At 39.0% G+C, this 21,804-nt stretch overlaps 1 protein-coding gene across 3 annotated transcripts in view; it reads right to left on the reverse strand.

The window, feature by feature from the left end:
- LOC121862376 (kelch-like ECH-associated protein 1) overlaps nucleotides 1-21,804 on the reverse strand; it is a 141,526-nt gene that overhangs the window by 15,333 nt on the left and 104,389 nt on the right. For all 3 annotated transcript variants that reach the window (XM_042360635.1, XM_042360633.1, XM_042360634.1), the window contains 2 exons: nucleotides 15,489-15,591; nucleotides 5,413-5,579 (listed from right to left, as the gene is read on the reverse strand). In XM_042360635.1, the coding sequence (XP_042216569.1) occupies nucleotides 5,413-5,579; nucleotides 15,489-15,591 (270 nt within the window). The remainder of the gene's footprint in view (nucleotides 1-5,412; nucleotides 5,580-15,488; nucleotides 15,592-21,804) is intronic.

Consider the following 21,804-nt stretch of genomic DNA (forward strand, 5'->3'; position numbering starts at 1 on the left):
TTTACCACCAATGCCTCCGGTACCTGTAAGCTCAAGTTATCGGTGATCACACAGCACGCAAGCCACACGCCTACAAGAGCATGGACATGACTAAGCTAAATGTCCACTGGCTGACCGCACGTAAGGCGTGGATGTTCTCTACTCTGTCCCTCTCCTGGTTTGATGACTGTTTCGTTCCCGACGTTAAGAAATTCTGTGAGCAACACAATGTTCCATTCAAGATTTTGTTGCTGCTGGACAACGCACCAGGACACTCGCCCCTACTGTTAGATCGTCACCCCAACGTAAAAGTGATCTTCCTTCCTCCCAACACTACGTCTATAATACAGCCGATGGACCAAGAATTGATCTGTAACGTGAAAGCTGCATTCTCTGCCAAGGAAGAGTTGCGTAACCTGAGTGACACTGACACCGATAGCAAGAGCGAAGACGACGAGGAACAACAGTTGGCAGAGCAAGAAGTACTTGTGAGACAATTTTGGAGAACATTCAACGTCAAGAAAGCTGTGGACTTCTTGGTGGAGGCATGGGATCAGCTGTCTGTAGCAACTGTTCGTCACGCATGGAGACATGTGTTGCAAGGTATTCTGGGTGGGAGGCAGAGTAAATCTGTGACTGGTGAGGTTCAGACTGTTGCAGTAGCAGTGGACCTTGCCAGAGAAGCTGTGCAGAGTGGTACAGCTGCAGGCTTCTCCGAGACCACCAACGACGACATCCTGGAGGTGATAAGGGATCCTAATGTGACTACCGACGAGACGGTATATGATGATGACATCAGTGAAGAGGCAGGTGGCACGTCATCCCAAGAAGAATGCCAGTTATCGCATAGTAATGTAAGGGGTGCCATCGAGTGCACGGAGAAAGTCAAGCTCCTCCTTTCCGAAGACCCTGACGTTAACAGGTATGAGATCTTCACTACCCAGCTGTTGCAAACTATGGAGCCCTACATCAAGGTTTATCACGACAACATAAACACCAGCCGTCAGCAAAGCATAACCGAGTTCTTTGCCCGCAACCCACCACAGCCAGCCCAAGCCAGTGATAGTGACAGAGGCAGAGACAGTGATGATGACTGAGGGATTTGTCAGGGAGGCACTAGTAAGTGTGGATGACAGTGATGAAGACTCACCTGAGGGCCAGTAACCTGCCCTATGCCTCGGAACCAGCCTCCATTCCCCTACGCCGACCCATCTCTTCTACTAACGTAAGTGTTAATCCCAACCTTGTTTTTTTCTAACCTAACCTTCAGTATATTATTCTCTTATTGATTGTTCCCTTCTATATTATGTGTGTGTGAATACCATCATAAAGTTAAGATGTTATTTTTAGTAAAACGTACGTATTGTGTGGGGAAAAAGAGGAGTTTGGGGCTCGGCCCGGTCTCTATTTCAATTAACCCCATATGTTATGTTGTTCACTTTAAGCGGGCCGCCGTGGGTTCAATTGACCGCGTAAAGTGAGGCTTCACTGTACTCAAAGGAAGTGTTAAGATTAGACTAATTACATAGCCATGATTGTTATGTAAATATATATTGGATTAAACATTTATGTAGGAGTGCCAATGTATGACTTATTTGAAATACTAAAATGAATTGCATTCAACAGGTTTGACCGAATTACAATGTTCGAGTTTAACGTGACAAGTCTAATTAAATCCTTTAACCGCCCAGAAGGCGGTTACAGTACTATTATAAACAAAGATAAAAGAAAATGTAAAAGTAATTATATATATCAAGTATTATACTAACGAAACTGATTATCAACTTCGGCTGAAGTCATTACCAATTTGAGGTTCAGAACCAAATCATGCTTCATCGTTACCAAACATATTTTTCATTACCAAATTAGCTCCAATTTCATAATGAATGATGCCAAATGGCAGCACTGTTCTGTTTTCTTCTACTCCAGTTAAGGGGAAACTTAGCTAGGCCTCATAAGGGGCCTAGCTAAGTTGGTTTCACTGTATGGCTTCAGAACATATACCGTATATACTCGTCTATAACCCCCCTTCGTATATAGGTCGACCCGATTTTTTGACCAAGAAATCGTTAATTTATGATATTCCTCGTTTATAGGTCGACCCAAGTTTTTGAGGGTAAAGGAACAACAAAACCTTCAGAAAAACACTACATCCTATAAACTTGTTTACCATTTATTATTACGACACTTTACACTGAAACGCGGGTAGTTTCAACAAAAATATTGTATATTTCCATTCAAGTATTTATTCAAGTCAATTAGGAGGGAATATTATTGTAATACAATAGTTTTTTAACTGAAAACCATTCGAAAAGCGATTACGGTAACATATTTTGAACGAAAGAAAGCAAAAGTCATTGTTTTCGTCACAATTTTATCCCACTTTCCACTGTAATACGTACGTCATTTCAGCAAAAAATATTACATTTCCGTGAATGTATTATATCAACCACAGTATGAATAGAATATCTCTAATATAACAGTATTTTAAACGAAAACTATTAAAAAAACGAGTAACATATCTTGAACATCGGAAGATTTGGTAAAGTCTTTTGTTTTCATGTAGTTTATCCTAATTTACATTGAAATACATCAAGTTTCAGCAAAACTACTATTTATTTCTGAGAATATGGAAATGTAATATTTTTGCTGAAATGACGTACGTATTATAGTGGAAAGTGGGATAAAATCGTGACAAAAACAATGACTCGCTTTCTTTCGTTGAAAAGATGTTACCGTAATCGCTTTTCGAATGGTTTTCAGTTAAAAACTGTTGTATTACAATAATATTCTATCCTAATTCACTTGTGATGTAACAGTTTTTTAACTGAAAACGATTCGAAAAACACGTGTACTGTCTAACTGATACGGCAGAGCCCTGGTCGCGGAGGCTTTGTGTTTGCATCGGCCCTTCTTAAGCAGCTTTTAATTTTAGCGTACGTTGAAATTGTGTTTACCGGTATATTCTTATTTTCTTGCTTCTTATTTTCCAGAAATATGACAAGTTTGTATATAATACAATGTTACGGTACTTTTAATTTACAAGTATTCATTTTTAAAAATACAGGAGACACCAAATAAATACCAGTACTACGGTTATTTGCGTGACTCTCCCGCCAAAAAAGACCAAACAGCTGGTACTCTCTCCCTCAGCCCTACCAAAAATAGCCCAACGACATCTTTCTTGTTTATTCTCTTCCAATTTCTCACTTTAACTGGTATTTTTTACTTCATATTGCCTACATCAGATAAACTACAGTAATTGAGGTTAGACACTGTTATGAATTTGATTACCGGGTCCTGGCAGGTGCCGTTAGAACCACCTGACCCTACCAACAGTGTTGCAAGTCAGACAGCATTTTTTTAATCATCCATGTGCACGAGAAAGGATGGATGGATGAAGGCGGCATACAAATATGGCTTAAAAAAGTCTGGAACTTTAGACCAGGGGGACTGCGCAAAGAAAAAAGTCTTCTTGTGTGGGATATGTTTCGGTCACATCTTGTTGACAGTGTTACTGCTGGGATTAGGAAGGAAAACACTGATACAGCTGTGATTCCTGGTGGATTAACAAGTCTTGTCCAACCACTGGATGTTTCCATAAACAAACCATTTAAAGATGCGGTAAGAGTGAAGTGGAACAACTGGATGATAGAAGACGATAAGACATACACAAAGGGAGGCAACATCCAAGCTCCATCACTAGCAACATTATGTGAATGGATTGTAGAGGCCTGGGATGCAATCAGACCAGAAATTGTGGTGAAATCTTTTAAGAAATGTGGAATTTCGAATGCTCTTGATGGAACAGAAGAAGACTTGTTGTGGGATTATTGAGCCTAATGAGAGAGTGAATGAGGATGAAGATATTGATGATCCTATGGCTGATGATGGTGTTGGTCCATATGACGATGCTGTTCAAGGAGAGGACTGGGAGGAGCTGTTTGGTGCTGCAGATGATAACAAGGAAAATGATTTTGATGGATTTTAATGAAAATATTCAGAAATATGGTATCGTAGTATTTATTCAAGTCAATTAGGATAGAATATTATTGTAATTCAACAGTTTTTTAACTGAAAACCATTCGAAAAGCGATTACGGTAAAATCTTTTGAACGACGAAAGAAAGTGAAAGTCATTGTTTTCGTCACAATTTTATCCCACTTTCCACTGTAATACACGTCACGCAAAAATATTACATTTCCATATTTATTTCTGAGAATATATTCATTCAGGCACAGTTAAGGTAAAATATACTTGTGATGTAATATTTTAATGAAAATATTTATAAATAAGGTATCCATATTTATTTCTGAGTAATATTCAAGTTCAACAGTTCAGGCACAGTAAAGGTAAAATATACTTGTGATGTATATATTTTAAACTTGAAAATAATGAAAATATATAAATAAGGTATCGTATTTTTCTTTTGTTTCAAATTTATTTAACAAAGATTGATGTTTCAAATTTAACTAACCAAAATTTATGTATCTATAAATAAACTTTTAAAAATGAATACTTTATGTTTTACATCATCCTGTGCATACCATACCATGCATTTGGCTACTTTGGGCTTGCTATGATGACGCAAGAGATCTGCCCTGGCAACTGTACCGACACTCACAGCGGGTGGTGCGTTGGTGCGTCGTTTCCATTGTTTACTGGTAGTTACTGGTAAATATTTTTCAACCTAACGAAACTATTACCCGTATAGAGGTCGACCCCCAACTTTTTGCCAAAAAATTTGGTCTTAAGAACTTGTGCTATACACAGGTATATACGGTAATACATATGCTGATAAAGTATACTATTTTATAACCGTTATAATAATCCTCACAGAAGACTTATTTTACGAAGGATTTCATCCATTTTCAAACAGGCATATTTTCTGAGGGCCACGTTCATCACAGTAAATCCGGCCCAAACCTCGGGGCCTCTTGGGGTGCGAGGCCCTAGGCCATGGCCTACCTGGCCTATGCCTTATTCCGGCCCTGGTGATACCTAGGCAAAATGCGGGATGAGGCTCACGAACTAGCTAGTGAGATTATTATTATGGTCATCGGTTATTTAGACAGCCCCTTCCAGTAATAAACCCAACCAGCTGCACCGTCAAAATGGATAATTAGATGGATACTAAAAGTATTTACATGATATAAAAATGTATGAATATGAAGTTATGATATATTAAAGAGGGACACTGAGTGGGTAGACTCTATTCTCATGCAAAAGACGCTGAAGCTAACGAGAGATGCTGGACGAGTAGACTCAATTTTTAGTCTTGGTGAAGAGCAAGTCCCAAATGTAAGGGCAGATTAGGGGGTCAGCCGCATATGTGTGGGGTTGCATACTCTGGATACACATGCTTTGAGACCCTACTGTATATATCCTAGAACAATCTACTTTATACAGCTGTTACAAACAAAATTCACTCACCTTGCAACAGGTAATTTAGGGAGCTGTGTCCATTGACAGTTCTCTACATCATAACACTCTAAGGCATCCAAACTCTGGCGGTTGGAGTATCCACCAACAAGGTATATGACACAAGGGGCATTGGGAGTTCTTTCCTTCTGGCATGGAGGTTTGTGCAGTGTCAAATCCTGTAGGAAGAAAATTGTACAAATTATTAAAGAATAAGGAGAAGAGAAAAAATTATTCTGATACCTATCACCAGATAGTAGATGGGTAAGTACAGTACCAACATCATTATCAATTATATTTTAAGAAGTACGTATTAATAGTCGAGGTGAGGAGTACATTTTCACTATCATATACTTTCTTCTATACTGTATGCCCGACTATCTGTGTATTAAAAAAATATATATACATCAGTACAGTAATACCTCTGAGAGTGAAGCCACTAGAAACAAAGTTCCTTTATATCAAAGTAGCCATTCCCCTTAAATTTTGTATCATAAAAAACTGCTTAAAAATAGTCTACTTAAAATAAAATTTTGCTTTTATAAAGCAGTGCACATCATACTGTAAGCCTAAATGGACTTTCAAATGCACTCAACAGATCCAATTTGCAGCTTACTCTTATTAACTTGTTATATATCAAGTACAGGTAGTCCCCGACTTACGACTGGTTGGACTTACGACCGCCGCAGATGTGACCATTTTTTTTCCCAAATGACGCACGCATTTTCTATACCGAAACGTTTCCAGTTAATGTAGTCTCCATGTATAATTAGAAAATTATAGGGGGGCCCCCATGTGCATTCAGCTGACTACATTAAAGGTAAGTGCTCAGTCACACTGTATCCATTCCTCATTATTTATTACTTTCACTGTACTGTATCCATTCCTCATTATTTATTACTTTTACTGTACTGTATTTCATTGCCGTAAGTCGGGGTCTAGCTGTATGTAGTCAGCACAGCATCTGATTTCTTGATTTACTCATTTGTTCTTAGGTGGTCCCTGTCAGAACCCTCTCTCCCTTGTTGCACATTTTCAAGGCCAAGACAATGTTGGTTTTCTGCAGCTAACACTCACCTGTTTCTATCTTAGTACTATAATAAATTTTAGTATGCCTTTTTTTCTCTGCTTTACTGTGCCATAGGATCGTGTTTTTCTTTCATGAAGGTGTTGACACAGAGCTGAGCTCACATAACGATTATCAGTTTAGTGAATATGGTCTTTCCCAAGATATTTGTCCAACAGCACTTGAAACACCAAAGGGATCATTCTTGGGAATGGTAGTAGTCTTCTCTGTCTAAACTATTACCCATACATCGTACAAATTATCTGTTTCAGTCAAGGGGAACAAATTTTCAAGCCAATTAGCATATGTCACTTGTCAGGAATGTATTGCTTGATGGTTAGCTGACCTCCAAATAAAAACATATTTGTCAATTACAAGTTTCTGGGAAGGCCTGAAATACCCGGTATAATTGTTTTTCAAAATGACACACATTGGTCTTATCATGCACGACCTGTGACTCATGCCCTGTGTCATAGTGTCAGAGAAGTGTAAAAATCTTGGCTAAATAAGGTGCAAATCTCTCTTTGTATATTTTGTAAACACAGGGACATAAATAAGGCAGTTTTCTTTCCAATACTCAACATGGATTTTTTCCAGCATTTGCACTGGGAGAGGAGGGTGTTCAAGGTCGGGTGGTCGGCTGATACCCCCTAATGGGGTCCAAGGGCATTGATACCAAACAAATAATGTTGAGATTTCATTTTGGAATATGTTTAACAAAGTATCCACATAGAGATTAAAGATTACAGTAGAACCTCGACAAATCAGATTAATTGGGACAGACCCAAGTCCGAAAAATGCAAAAGTCTGAAAAATGTGAATATATGGAGGATAACACTGCTTATCTTAACTGTTTAAAGAAAATAAGTTGTTATGTTATTACTACACTTCAACAACTCGGGTCTTAAAGTGTATAACAAGGTTATTAAAAGAATATAACATCAACAATAAAAAAAAATATATGAAACAAAACTCTGTGGGTTGAAAATCAGACATATAAGTCTGGTTGTCAACAACTGTTGTAACTGAGATGATTGTTATTTACTGTAAAGTGTTATATGTAAGTAACCACAGAATTTGTCTTATGAATAAAGAGAAAACTGTATACTGTACAGTACCATAAAGATAAAAATAAGAACAAATAAGTGTAGGAGTATATTGTATGTGGAAGACGAATGTTTATCTGGGAGCAGCTGGCAGAGGGGAGGAGGAGGGGGGGGGTAGCATGGGTGGGTGCTCTCTCCCCCAAGATTCCTTTAACACTCCATTATGCAGTCTCACCATAATTCTCATATAATTTAGGATCATTTGGTGTCAGATTGATAAAATATTATCCTAAAAGAATCAACTTTCCTGAAAAAAAATCCCACTCTGAACACCATGAGTCATTTGTTTACAAAGAGCAAACAACTGATTGGCTTACCACAATGTCTGTCTTCAACACTTAGTAAATTAATACTATACAGTTGTGTATTTATCACCACTTAATAAGTAATATTGTACTGTAGTGTATTAATCATCACTTGATAAGTAATATTGTAGTGTAAAGTATTATGCATCTGCATATACCCTGGTTTATTCATTAATCATTTGTCTAAGTGTATAAGTAGTAGCGGGCAGGGAAAAAACACTTTTATTTGAGTTGCAGGCTGCACTTTTCAGGCATCGTTTGTATGGCTGTAACAAACACCTGTGCAAAATTTCACGCCATTTCATGCATACTTACCCTGCCGCATCGCGAACGACTTTTTGTCAACTTTTAGTGTATACCAAAAATTAGGTGTCATTTAATGTTTTCCAGGATAATGATAAATTTAACATGGGTGACATCGATTTAATTCACATGTTATTTTACAGGTACACCGTATAGAAAATCATTACAAGTTCATATTGAAATTCTTTTTTGTGCGGAACCTTGGCATCATTTTCCTAGACAATAATCTTTGCCTAATATATCCATCTCTCGATTCGTATCCCGTCACTTCAGTGCAAGCTTCAGTCATCACTTTTATGCCTCTCTCGACCGCCTGAGTGCTGTTTGGCCACTTGGGCACCACTAATGGTGTCTCAAGAATGTCATTAACCTGTAGATTTGACAGAGAAGCAATGTAAGGAGGCTCAGTCTTGAGTTCATTCCTCCAGTTAATCATGGAATGATAGTTTTTTGCTTGCCACTTTAGTTTCGGAGTCACCACCTTTCTCATGTTGACTACAGGAGGCACATCCTCATTCCCATCTCCATCTTTACCCTCCTCATCAGTATAGTTTAACAAATTCTCGTCAACAGCAGCATCAGAATCTTCCTCCTCCTCTTCAGATCTGCCAGTGCATTCTTCCTTTTGCTGATTCTCCTCTCTAATTTTTCTTATCATTGAGACAGCTTTTTCTCTAACAGTCATGTCCTCATCTGCACACATACCAAGAAGAAGTTGATCTGTGTGGGCGAAGTATGCATTTCTCTGGACAGCCTTCTTCACTATCGTCTCCTCCTCACTATTCAGGTGTTTCATATATAGCAGGGACTGGAATACGTTCCTTGAGCCGTGTGTTACGTAAGGGTGTATCTTGATGTAAAACCACATTGGAGCACTGAACTTTATTATTGTAATGACAATTCTTTTCAACTCATGGCTGGGTCTTGATGTTGCTACATACAGCCTGAGGATTCTACTCCATAAGGTGTTCCACCTTGACACACAGGGAGGACCTGGCTCAATAGCAGCCAAGTCATCTTCAACAACACCTGTGATAACTCCTTTACAAATCCTATACAGGTATTTCTGATCCCAGGACAGATCTTTCTCCACTTCATCATTAAACACAGGGAAATCAGGGAAACTGACTGGCTGGAAGGCGACAACTGGAAGCTCAGACAAAGACTCCTTGATCTGCTTTCCAATGGGACCACGCCAATGCTCAGGACCACTTGGTTTACCATCATAGTGATAAAAACTGCGCGGAAAGGCAGCTCATTTCCGTGAAGCTGACATATGAAATAATGGAGCGGGTGACCAAGTAACATTTCAAGATGATGAATGACTCCATTTTCTGATCCTACATTTACATTGGTTCCATCACAACCAACACACACAATGGGCTGCTGGGTTAGATTTTTCTCCACCAGAAACTCGTGAATAGTTTTGGCAATCTGCTTTCCGTGTCCAGTCTTGGGAGTCACATGTGTGAGATATTCATTGCCAGGCTCAACCATGATGACATAATGATCTTTCACCATCATCCTCGAACTCCATTTCTCGGTCTTCTCATTCTTTATCATCACACGAGTGGCGGTCTTCTTACCATCAAAATAGAGTGACGTCAAATTATCTAAACTAGCCATCTCAATTTCTTGCCTCTTAAATCGGTATTTTTGTCTCGCATCCCGCAGCTTATGTGGTCCAATAACCTGACTCTTGTCATCCTTTGTGATAATGCCATAGTCAGTTAAGGTGGCAGTAGCAATGGCAGCTCCAGCATAATCACTAATCAAGTATTGGTCACAAGCGGCAGCCAGTGTAGGGAGTCTTGTCCGGTTCTGTGAACTGGTGTCTGTCAGAGCCCTTGGATCAGGGACAAAATCAGCATCAGTATTGACGAGAGGAATATCTCTTGAATCATCTGAATTATCCTCAACATAAGGAATATCTCCAGCTACCAGATATCTATGTTTTTGCTCAAGCGGCTGTTTGGCTAGTACTGTAGGTAAATTTAAAAATTTCAGTAGAAAATGCGGCAGACTAAACCTCGACATATCAGCTTCAAATTTGGCATGGAGTCTTAGATATGTATAAGGAACAATGACTGAAGAGTGCAGCTTTGAGCAAAATTTCACTGCCCCCTAATAAGTAGCCAAATTGAGCCATCATATAATACTCAAAGGTAGTAAATGTTTTTAGTAAGGTATCTTCATATCAAATACTATACAGTGTGTTGTAGTGACCCCTGTTGTAAGCTAGTCTGCAGAAAGCTCTCACACGAACACATCTTCAGTAAATAACCTTCTGATACAGCTTATCCCATTATTTTCAAGTCATATTACAAATTACATACAGTATTGTATATTTTCTCTATTGCTGAAGATGTTATATTAATCATGATGAACCATAAACTATAATAGGCCAATCATATAAGAATATAATACTGAATCAATAAATAAATAAACCTGACAAATGTGGCAACACCCAGTCAGCCCCAGCCTGCTAACATACTCAAGTGTCTTAGTTCTCAGTAGGCCTATAGCAAATCTGACTAGACCACTGTACCGTATTCAGTAGGTGTGGTTCATTTCATAAGATTTTTGGTATTAATCTTGCCCATATATTTTATTTATTTAGTATTTCTGGTGACCAGGGCATCTCAGAGTCCGAAAAAAGCAAATTCCAATATATTGAAGTCCAATTCATCGAAGGTTTACTGTATATTAAAAAAAAATAATAATAATTGGGGTGTGGTAATTTGGTCCATAACAGCATCAAAAAAACAATTCAAAGTACTGTAATCGAGTGGACTGGATACTAGAGTTATGGTAATCTGACCCAAAAATATGCTCTAGTTCCTTGTTCCTCAGCCCTCACCACTGTACCCACTTCTTCAGCCCTCACCACTGTACCCACTTCTTCAGCCCTCACCACTGTCAACCCTCACTGTACCCACTTCTTCAGCCCTCACCACTGTCCACTTCTTCAGCCCTCACCACCTTCAGCCCACCACTCCCACTTCAGCCCTCACCACTGTACCCACCACCCCTGTACCCACTGTACCCACTCAGCCCTCACCACTGTACCACTGCCCTCACCACACTTCTTCAGCCCTCACCACTGTACCCAGCAGCCCTCACCACTGTACCCACTTCTTCAGCCCTCACCAGCCCTCACCACCCCCACTTCTTCAGCCCTCACCACTGTACCCACTTCTTCAGCCCTCACCACTGTACCCACTTCTTCAGCCCTCACCACTGCACTTCTTCAGCCCTCACCACTGTCTTCAGCCTCACCACTGTACCCACTTCTTCAGCCCTCACCACTGTCCCACTTCAGCCCACTTCACCAGCCTCACCACTGTACCCACTTCTTCAGCCCTCACCACTGTACCCACTTCTTCAGCCCTCACCACTGTACCCACTTCTTCAGCCCCTCACCACTGTACCCACTTCTTCAGCCCTCACCACTGTACCCACTCTTCAGCCCTCACCACTGTACCCACTTCTTCAGCCTCACCACTGCCCTCACCACTGCACCCACTTCTTCAGCCCTCACCACTGTACCCACTTCTTCAGCCCTCACCACTGTACCCACTTCTTCAGCCCTCACCACTGTACCCACTTCTTCAGCCCTCACCACTGTACCCACTTCTTCAGCCCTCACCACTGTACCCCACTTCAGCCCTCACCACTGTACCCACTTCTTCAGCCCTCACCACTGTACCCACTTCTTCAGCCCTCACCACTGCACTTCTTCAGCCCTCACCACTGTACCCACTTCTTCAGCCCTCACCACTGTACCCACTTCAGCCCTCACCACTGTCCCCACTTCTTCAGCCCTCACCACTGTACCCACTTCTTCAGCCCTCACCACTGTACCCACTTCTTCAGCCCTCACCACTGTACCCACTTCTTCAGCCCTCACCACTGTACCCACTTCTTCAGCCCTCACCACTATACCCACTTCTTCAGCCCTCACCACTGTACCCACTTCTTCAGCCCTCACCACTGTACCCACTTCTTCATCAATTAACTCATCCATCAATGCTAAAATGCATTAAGTGGTTGATATAGTTATTTATCTTTCTTTGCTCTTTTTCAAGGGGGTGCAGGAGGTGTATTGGGTCCTCCCTAAGTAGGTGTCTTATCCATAGTGACAAGTCAGTACTGTGGCTCTGAGGGAGTGTCCAATACACATATAGGGAGGGGCCATTATGTATAGGAAACAGCTATTAACTATAGGTCAATTTGAACTGTGGTGAATAAAACAACATCCACAATCCTAACTTAGCACAATGTGCCACACTACCACAATAATAACTTACAATTAACGAGAGAGCTAAAGCAGTTAAGTGTTATACTGTACCTTATCTTTCAAATCATATCAAATCAATAAACCCTTTGAACAAGTAATAATTCCCATTGACTGGACTAAACAAATTACACATGTTACAAAAATAAGGATGATTCACAAGAATATGAAAATTACAGGAAAATATTCATCATCAATCAGATGAATAAATTATACAAAACGATCCAATAAAGAAGAACAACAGGTATCATGGAGACAGCTACCGTATGAGAATGATAATCTGGTTTTAAAGCTGGATGAGGGGCAATCAATAAGATCTTTACCCTCCATCAAGTTATGGAAAAAAATGTGGGAACTCAACACTTCTATTTCTCTAGTTTACATTAATCTAAGAAAAGTATTTTACACTGCACCTCGAGAAAGATTATGGAAACGTACAAACAATATGGAATAAATGATGTGTTATAGATATAAGTAAGACCCTCTAAGTAAGACTTCTGTAAGTCAGAAACCCCTATAAATCAGACAAGCTCTGGCTTAGGTGGGATTGTGAGGGGGGCAGCAGTTGGGAGAGGAGTCAGTTCCTACAGTACATGTTTGTTGTTGTGACTATTACTCCACTGTGTACTCTGGGATTTTTTTGGGGTATTTAGTGCTTCCCTGGTGTATTATTGTGGTCTCTAAAGTGAGTAAAGGCAAAACAACACCAGTGGGAGAAGAGGAATGGTGCTGAGAATTCTACCAATTGAAGAAAAACTGAAGATATGAGACAGAATCGTTTCTGGGGGCTCCATGAATGTTCTCCAGCAGGAGTTTCGGCTGAAGCGGGGTACTTTTTATGAGATCAGCCAGATTTAAGTGCATACTAGATATGAAAAGTGGGTCCCATAGGTATGACTGCCTGTTAGGGACAGTGTGGATATAACAACTGCAAACTCAAAAGCCTTCAGTACACAAGGAAGCAGCATGACTGGTACTCCACTAGACTGCATTCATTTCCCCAAGTTGTAAACTTAGGTACCCATTTACAGCTGGGTGAACTGGAACAGAAGGCGGGCGCTGTATCCATCTGCCCACCGAACTCATACTAGAAATGTGTAAACTAAATATGAAGTGTAATTAAATAAAAGTACAAATACAGTCAACCCTCACTTTACGCGGTCCCACATTCCGCGTTTCCACGTTTACGCGGTGCCCTGCCAGAACCCAGGATGCTCACATTCCGCGGTGCGTGTACCCCTTTACGCGGAGAGCGGCTGGCGAGCCGCGCCATTTTTAGATCCAAACCTCCCGCCATCCGCCATGTTGTGTAAGCGGCGCGAGCATGGTGCGCACAAGGTCGCCCAGTCATCAAAACATTACCGAGTTCTTCACCCGCCACCCACCACAGCCGGCCCAAGTCAGTGATAGTGATAATTATAGTGAGGATATAGACTTATATGGACTTTGAGGGGTTTGACAAAGAGACCCTGCAAGCCTCTGTGGTGGATAGTGATACAATTGATACAAGTGATACAGGTGAGGGCCAATAATCTGCCCTCTGCCTCGGAACCAACCGCCCATCCCCGTGTGCCCAGCCATCTTTTCTACTAATGTAAGTGTTAAAAAACCTAATATTATTGATATTTCTCTTAATTATTAATTGTGTGTGCATACCATCATAAAGTTAAGATAATATTTTTACTACAACATAGTTGTGTGTCGTCAAAAAGTGGAGTTTGGGGGTCGGCCCGGTCTCTATTTCAATTAATCCCATATGTTATGTTGTTCACTTTACGCAGTACCCTGTGGGTTGAATTAACCGCGTAAAGTGAGGGTTGACTGTACATGTATTTTAAGCGTAAGCAGCCCCCCATCATCCTTAACCTCAAGGTTCATCTACTACACTAAAAGTAAGTGCAGTGTAAATGAATACTGTCCAATTTCGTTTCTGGAAGGGAGTTTTCACCAAAATGATGGATGAAAACACCCAGGGGGAGAAGGTTACACATAAGTTGGAATTCTAGATAAGTCGGACAGCCTCAAGCCCTATATAGTCTGACTTACGGAGGTCTTACTGTACCTACAGTCCATGGCAGTGCTAAGTTAATATCATCTCTTCATATCAAATATGGATTAAGAAAGTAAATTTTCAACAACAATTCGCCATTCAGACACTGGCATACACAAGAGATAACCTGGAAAATATAATACAATGATGGGACAAAAGTTTTAGGAAATATGTTTTGCACAAAAATTAAACAAAGACACCCATAATGCTTTGTAATAGTGCAGAACAACAACTAAATAACAGTAGGGAAGAAATTCTGCCCCAAATCACAAAATTCAAATACACTGTACCAGTGAAGCTTAATTTTAACAACAACCAATTTGCACAAGGAAATTACAGAAAGAATTTTTTAAAATATTAATTAGCTAAAGCATTTATATCTCTGCCTTTGAAAGAGAATGGTGTCCCTGATAAAGTAAAGATGCTAATACTCAATGCAAGTTTGGCTCCAACTTCAATATATGGAGCTAAAACCTGGACTATGTCTTCAAGGGATGGAAAATGAAAGCTCTCTGATATACATTAGGGGGAAACAATAAATGGTAGAATAAGAAACAGGGAAATGTTTGGACTAATACAATTACTTAACAGAATAGAAATGTCTACAATGAGATGGATAGATCATATGGACAGGATGGAGAACACCAAATACTGAACCAAAAATGGCTTTTGATTGGAGACCCAAGAGAGATGAATGCCAGGAGGAACCAGAAAAAGGTGGAGTGATAAAATATAAAACATGCTGGCCACCTCCATAGGGTGACCATTAGGTAAACCAGGTACTGTATATTACACAGGCTTGGAAGACTGGAGGAGAAAGCAGTGTTCAAAAACACGACAGAGTAGTGTGCGCACGCACGCACGCACGCACGCACGCACGCACGCACGCACGCACGCACGCACGCACGCACACACACACACACACACACACACACACATAAATGTGAAATCAATGACTCACTTGGAAAATTTTGGCGAGATACTCCCTACAAGCAGGAGCTTTCATTAACAACTTGCAATTTTTCATCTGATCAGTCAAGAATCGAGGGGATAAATACTGGCATCTGTGAAAAAAAAAAATATTCAAATGAATGAAGAGACTGTAAAAGAAACTACTTATAACAATACATAAGGGGCTAAACATAATTATTGCTATGATTTTAAAGAAAATTAAAACATAACAGCAGTGTCTCTCATTGCATCTATCATGTATGACATTCTAAACACTGACATGAAAGATTCTCAATGATGACTCACTCCACCGTTTCAAGTAACATTTAAGACAAAACAATATACAGTACACTATACCCTCATTAATTCGACAAAAAAAGGGCTCTGGGTCACTTGAATTACCGAAAAATCCGAATTAACTAAGTTTGGAATATTTTAACATTATTCGACAATTTCTGATTTTTTTTGTTTGATTATTCGTTCGTTTTTTGTTCAGTTTGTTCCTCATGATTCTAACAATGCCTTGGCTGCCATATAAAATATTCTATTTGTAATTATTTTGTTCCATTTCTGTATTTATTTATGGTCCCCCCAGCCCTGATGTGGGTCAGTGGCCTATGCTCAGGTAGGCTAATCAAGGGAAGAAAAAAATAAAAAATCCTCCTCAAATGCAAGTCTGAGCAACACTAACCTACCTATATACTCAAAATTATTTTTCATATTCATCTGCCCATCACAAAAGCAAGCCCGTTGCCATGTATCAGTATGTGTTGTCAAGTGGTTGCCATTTTAAATTTAGCACACACCAAGCCTCTAACAGCCTGCCACTCACACACCCGTCTTCTCCCAGAGAGCAATGACCTGCCTAAATATTCCATTAATATATATTTAAATATCTGATATATAGAAAATAATAATTTTAAAATACCTTACTGAAATACCTTGAATAAAATATGCTTGGAGGAAACATTATTATGTTTACCTTAGTAAATCTGGTACAGCTGTATGGTATATTCCTCAAACACCCACTTGACTCTCACTACTGCATCACAGGTTCCATTCCCAGGTCAGATGTGAGACAGGTGTTATCATATGTGACCCTACCAAACATCGCATTTTACCTCTGGGTACTCCAGTTTCCTCCTGTATAATACTGACACTAGACAGTGAATTTTAGTACGAAATAGCAGACCGAGTGCCTAATGCACAACCATAAAGTAACAGATGATAAATGTTTACTTATGGTAACCCAACTTTGCAGTATAGATTCTTTGGACATAACTGATTGCTGTCATAAAATCCACTCAACAGATCTTTATAGTAACAATGTTAATTATAATTTTGTAATTAGCCTTTAATTTTGGTAAATACAAATCACCGGGTGAGCTGCATTTCAACATATCTGGCAGCAGTGTGCTGCCTCTGTAAAAGGTCATCTAAATGGGCATTATTATGCAAAGTTAGAAGTGAGCTTTCACCATTTAACTGAAAAGACCCACTCCATGTATACATTCATTCACAGATACAGTAAATACTTTTTATAATGGTGCCATATGTCCGAGTATACTTGTGCATGTCTGCACATATGTACCAATTACATCCGTGCTGGAGTTCTCCACCACTATTCCATCACAGATGCTCTTCGCTTGCTGCACATCCTTTGTTTTGTTTTGTGCATGAAGCAGTCAAAGCTGGCTGTGTTTACAGTGTACTGTAAGCAACAAAGAAGTGAATGAGTGCCTATTTCTGGCCCCCTTTTGTGTGAAAAACCCAGACAGATTCACCAAATAATTAAAATAAATGCATAAAACAATACATAATGGCTACATAGCAGTACAGTGATCCCTCGTTTAACGAAATTTTGGTTAATGAATTACCTTCCATAAGATTCTTCACTTCGGTTAACGAGCAATCCCTCGATTAACGAATTCCTTACGAGCGCCCCTCAACATGTTTTTGCTTGCTCACTAGCTGTCGTATTAGTCCACCAACACAGTATTCGGTTCTAGGGCTTAAATTCCTTACCATTTTAGTAAATATCAAGAAGGCTGTACTATTGAATAATTTTAAAAGTTTTATCTTAAATTTTTTAGTCATTTTAACAATTATTGAACATAATTGAAGTACAGGAAACTAGTTTGTTGCGTGCCAAACAGCCACTCAACACACCAAGCTTGACGTCAGTTTATTTATCGGTTCCGAGGAAGGAACATCTTGTTTGAGACTCTTTAACATAAACGCGTTTTTTCTGTGTTTCCAGTCAAATTATTGGTCATTTTGAAATATATTTTACATATTGATAATATATAGCACAGTGCAGTGTTGATATAAAGAAAATAATCTTGAATTACACCAAGTGAACTAAAATTTTATGGGTGTAATGGCGGCATGGGGTGACTTCTCTTCCACCCCAATGCCTTCTCTTCTCCCTTCTCCTCCACCCCCATTCTAATTCCCATCATCATCAACCAGGAGCCTTCTACATGCACACCTCAAAGTAAGTGTACTTTACTGCATTTATTTTTAGTTTGTATGTAATTTTCGGTGAGCTGGAACCAATTACCCAAAATCCCATTGAAACAATGGTTTCGGTTAACACATTTTTCAGTTAACGAGTAACCTTCTGGAACGAATTGTGCCCGTTAACCGAGGGACCACTGTAGTATGCTCAAACATATAAACTCTTACAGTACTGTACCCATTAATAAAACCCTCATATCACATTTTTTATATTCTAATTGTGGATTCTTACATTAATTTGTGTATGTATATAGTTATTGCATACACTCACCTCTCGTTTTACGTGGGGGTTACATTCTTGAAAATCACCGCTTAATTAAAAAATGAGTAAATTAAACATAATTTTCCCATAAGAATACCTGTAAATGGTACAGGTTGGGGGAACCATCATATACCGTACAGGGTACGAACAGTGCTCTCACTTAAACCAAGCACGCGGCCAACCTCCGACACGCGCTCTCCTCTCTGAAGGCGGGTGATTACATTTAATTTCATGTCTATTGCGATTGTTTTTCGTGCCTTTTTAGCTTTAGTCACCCCAGAGGAGGCAGATGGACATTTTCCAGACATGCTCAAGGGGGGAAAACAGCACTTAACAATAAAAAGGCACCTGATAAATACACAATACAAATGAGAGCACAGAGAAAAAGTAGTGCTGGTGTGAACTGAGAAAGTGATACACAGGAAGCTTGCTGGACATCATCACAGTTGTTGTACAGAACACTGTACTTCATTATCATCATTATCTTCATCATTGGTACAGGTAGTAATAAACTTTATTATTACATTATTATAATAATAATACTTATTATTATTATTAATTATATTAAAATCGTTGATGTTGATATGACTGACTTCATAGTACAGGTTGTACTGTACCTCTCTAGTCCGGCAACCTCAGGACCTGACCAGTGCCGGACCATGGAAATTCATCCTTTTCCTGGATAGATAGTGACTTGTGCTTATGCTTGGAAGCACTAGCACCACTTTCTCTGCATCATGGTCTCTTTAAAGACACATTGAAGGGTTAAATGTCGTATAGTAGCTTCTCAAATTTCGCGAGTTTTTAATTCAACTTATTTTATTGGAACACACAAAAAAAATAAAAATTTTGACAGCAGAAACTTGAATTTCGACAGGTTTGAACGACCCGCCAACGTGCACAATCATGTAAACAGCGTCATTTCTCTTATGTACAAAAGATTCATTATTGTTTATTACTGAATGTCTTTTTTATTGAATTAATGTTTATGTGTGCAAAATGAGCAATACAATTCATTAATAATAAGTAGAATATTAAAACACATGAGGAAATGACACAGCATTGTTTTCGTTGATTACAAAACCAATGACTGACTGGTTCTTCATATAAAACTTTAGAAAATAAGACTTTGGTTGTAGCTGTAGTAAAATTAATATGGTTGTTTTAAGTAATGTTATTTAATGTTAATAAATGGAACAATAGAAGTAGCTAACGATAATGGTAAAGAAAAAGAGAGATCGCATATGTAAGTGCGCATGCGCACACGTGAAAACATATCGTCATTACTTTACATAAGAATATGAAAGCAACACTTATTTACTGTTCATATATATTTTAATTAATGTTTCTGAATTTGTTTTTATTGAATTAATGTTTGTGTGTGCAAAATTAACAATACAATTTATTAATAATACGTGGAATATTAAAACACACGAGGAGACGAGACGGCTGCCGGCATTGTTTATGTTAAAGCTTACAAAACCAGTGACTGATTGGTTCTACATATAAAACTGAAGAAAATAAGACCCTGATTGTAGCTGTAGTAAAATTAATGTAAAAAAATTAATATGGTTGTTTGAAGTACCTGTAATGTTATTTAATGTTAATAAATGGAACAATATAAGTAGCTAACCATTAATGGTAAAAAAAAAGTGAGACTGCGCGTATGTAAGTGCGCACATGTGAAAACATATCGTCATTACTCTACATAAGAATATGAAAGCAACACTTATTTACTGCTCATATATATTGAAGGGTTAAATGTTGTACTCTGTATAGACAAGCAGAGAGAGAGAGAGAGAGAGCAGCCGAACTGCCGGATGTAAACAAACCTTAATTTCCCGCGGCTTTGTTGTTGTTTTTTTTACGAGGATTAGCCCACCCGGGCATAGGTCACTGACCCACATTGGAGCCTGAGGGGCAAAAATTTAATACTCCTGTAATAATAATAATAATTCAGATAAGTAAAAAAAGAAAAAGAAAAAAAAAAGCTGCCAATCTACCTATTGGAAATACTAAAATCGTTCCGGACCACGGGAGTTTCCGGACCACAGAATGCCGGACTAGAGAGGTACAACCTGTACAGTACTGTATATTCTACTGTTTGTTATAATCTCATTGTAAAATGATGAGATTACGAAACCATATTGTGACGAATATCCATCAGACAGTTCTCTGTTTGAAAGTAAATTCTTAAGAATTTAGTAAGAATGTTTTGAGGTGGGATGTCACTAAAGTAACAGTAATCTGGTATGACTTTTTTTTTTAATACTATAACTAGAACACTAAAACATGACGTCTTGTTCAAATATATAAATCCTTATCCATGTTATTTACAACCTGTAATAACTTACCAGCACCTCACCAGGCCTCACACGCGACTCCATTGCCAGGTGACAAGGTGAATACGAGCGCCAAATTTAAACTGTCTTGAGCGCGTTATTTCGAAAGAAGTTGCATGTAAATTAGCTTCTGGTATAAATTGAACAATCGCGTTATTCCAAAAACGCTTAAATCAAACGTGTGTAAAATGTAAGTTACCTGTACAGGTACCATTCAAAAGCTATTTTCTATGTAGAACAACAATTTGGACTCTACCTCTCAAAAGTACAGTGATATACTTGTTAGTCGCAACAATTGGTGCAGAGCTCTTCTGGGGATGAGAGATTTCTCGGTAATGAGAACTCTCTCAAACATAGAAAAAATCCCACATTCCAAGAATTTTTCCAGATACAGTGTTGGAAAAACTTTCCAGGAGTCTAAAATATGCATCTTGCACAGACGCAAACTACCCCCATCCCCAGATGGGTGCTGGGGAAAGTTTTCCGAGAGTCTAAACTACGCAACTCATCTCAATTCTAAACTACAGTATATGGCGGCGTATAAGTCGACCTTTGAAGCCAAATTTTTAGTGTCCAAAGTTAGGGGGTCAACTTATACGCTGGGTATAAAATGATGACCTCTAAAATCATGACCGTAAGTGAGAGTATTTTGTATTACAACCTTCATATTTACCTTTAATATAATTGGTCTATTTTTATTATGGATGAAATAAAGTTTTTCTCAGTAGTTTTTTTTAAACACCTTTTGTTATTGATGGCTGTGTGTGGACTGTGGTGGACTGAGCAGGAAGTCAAGTGAGTTCAGTGTTGTTGTGATTGTTGGGTCAGTCACTAATGACGTGTGTGACATCATGTATAGAGTGGCTTGTTTGACTGTTTATGTATGTGTCTTGATGGTTGACTTGGTCCTTCACAACACTTGACAGCTGCTGGAGTTGGGGAGTCGACTTATACGGTAGGTATACTTCTATGACCAAATTTTTTTTTGCTTGAAAAGGGGAGTCGACTTATACGCCGCCATGTACGGTACGCATCTCTTCATCTCACCTTACATGGACAAACACTCCCTTTACATCTAGACTGTGAGCACGAGCAAATATATTTACAGTTAGCGAAAAACTAAAAACTGTTATTCAAAGTATATGTTCTAATTGTGTTAGAGATGGATATGATACCATAATGATCCTGAATAAGTTCTCCTT

Source organism: Homarus americanus, unplaced genomic scaffold (assembly GCF_018991925.1).
Source record: "Homarus americanus isolate GMGI-L3 unplaced genomic scaffold, GMGI_Hamer_2.0 scaffold31037, whole genome shotgun sequence".
NCBI classification, from domain to species: domain Eukaryota; kingdom Metazoa; phylum Arthropoda; class Malacostraca; order Decapoda; family Nephropidae; genus Homarus; species Homarus americanus.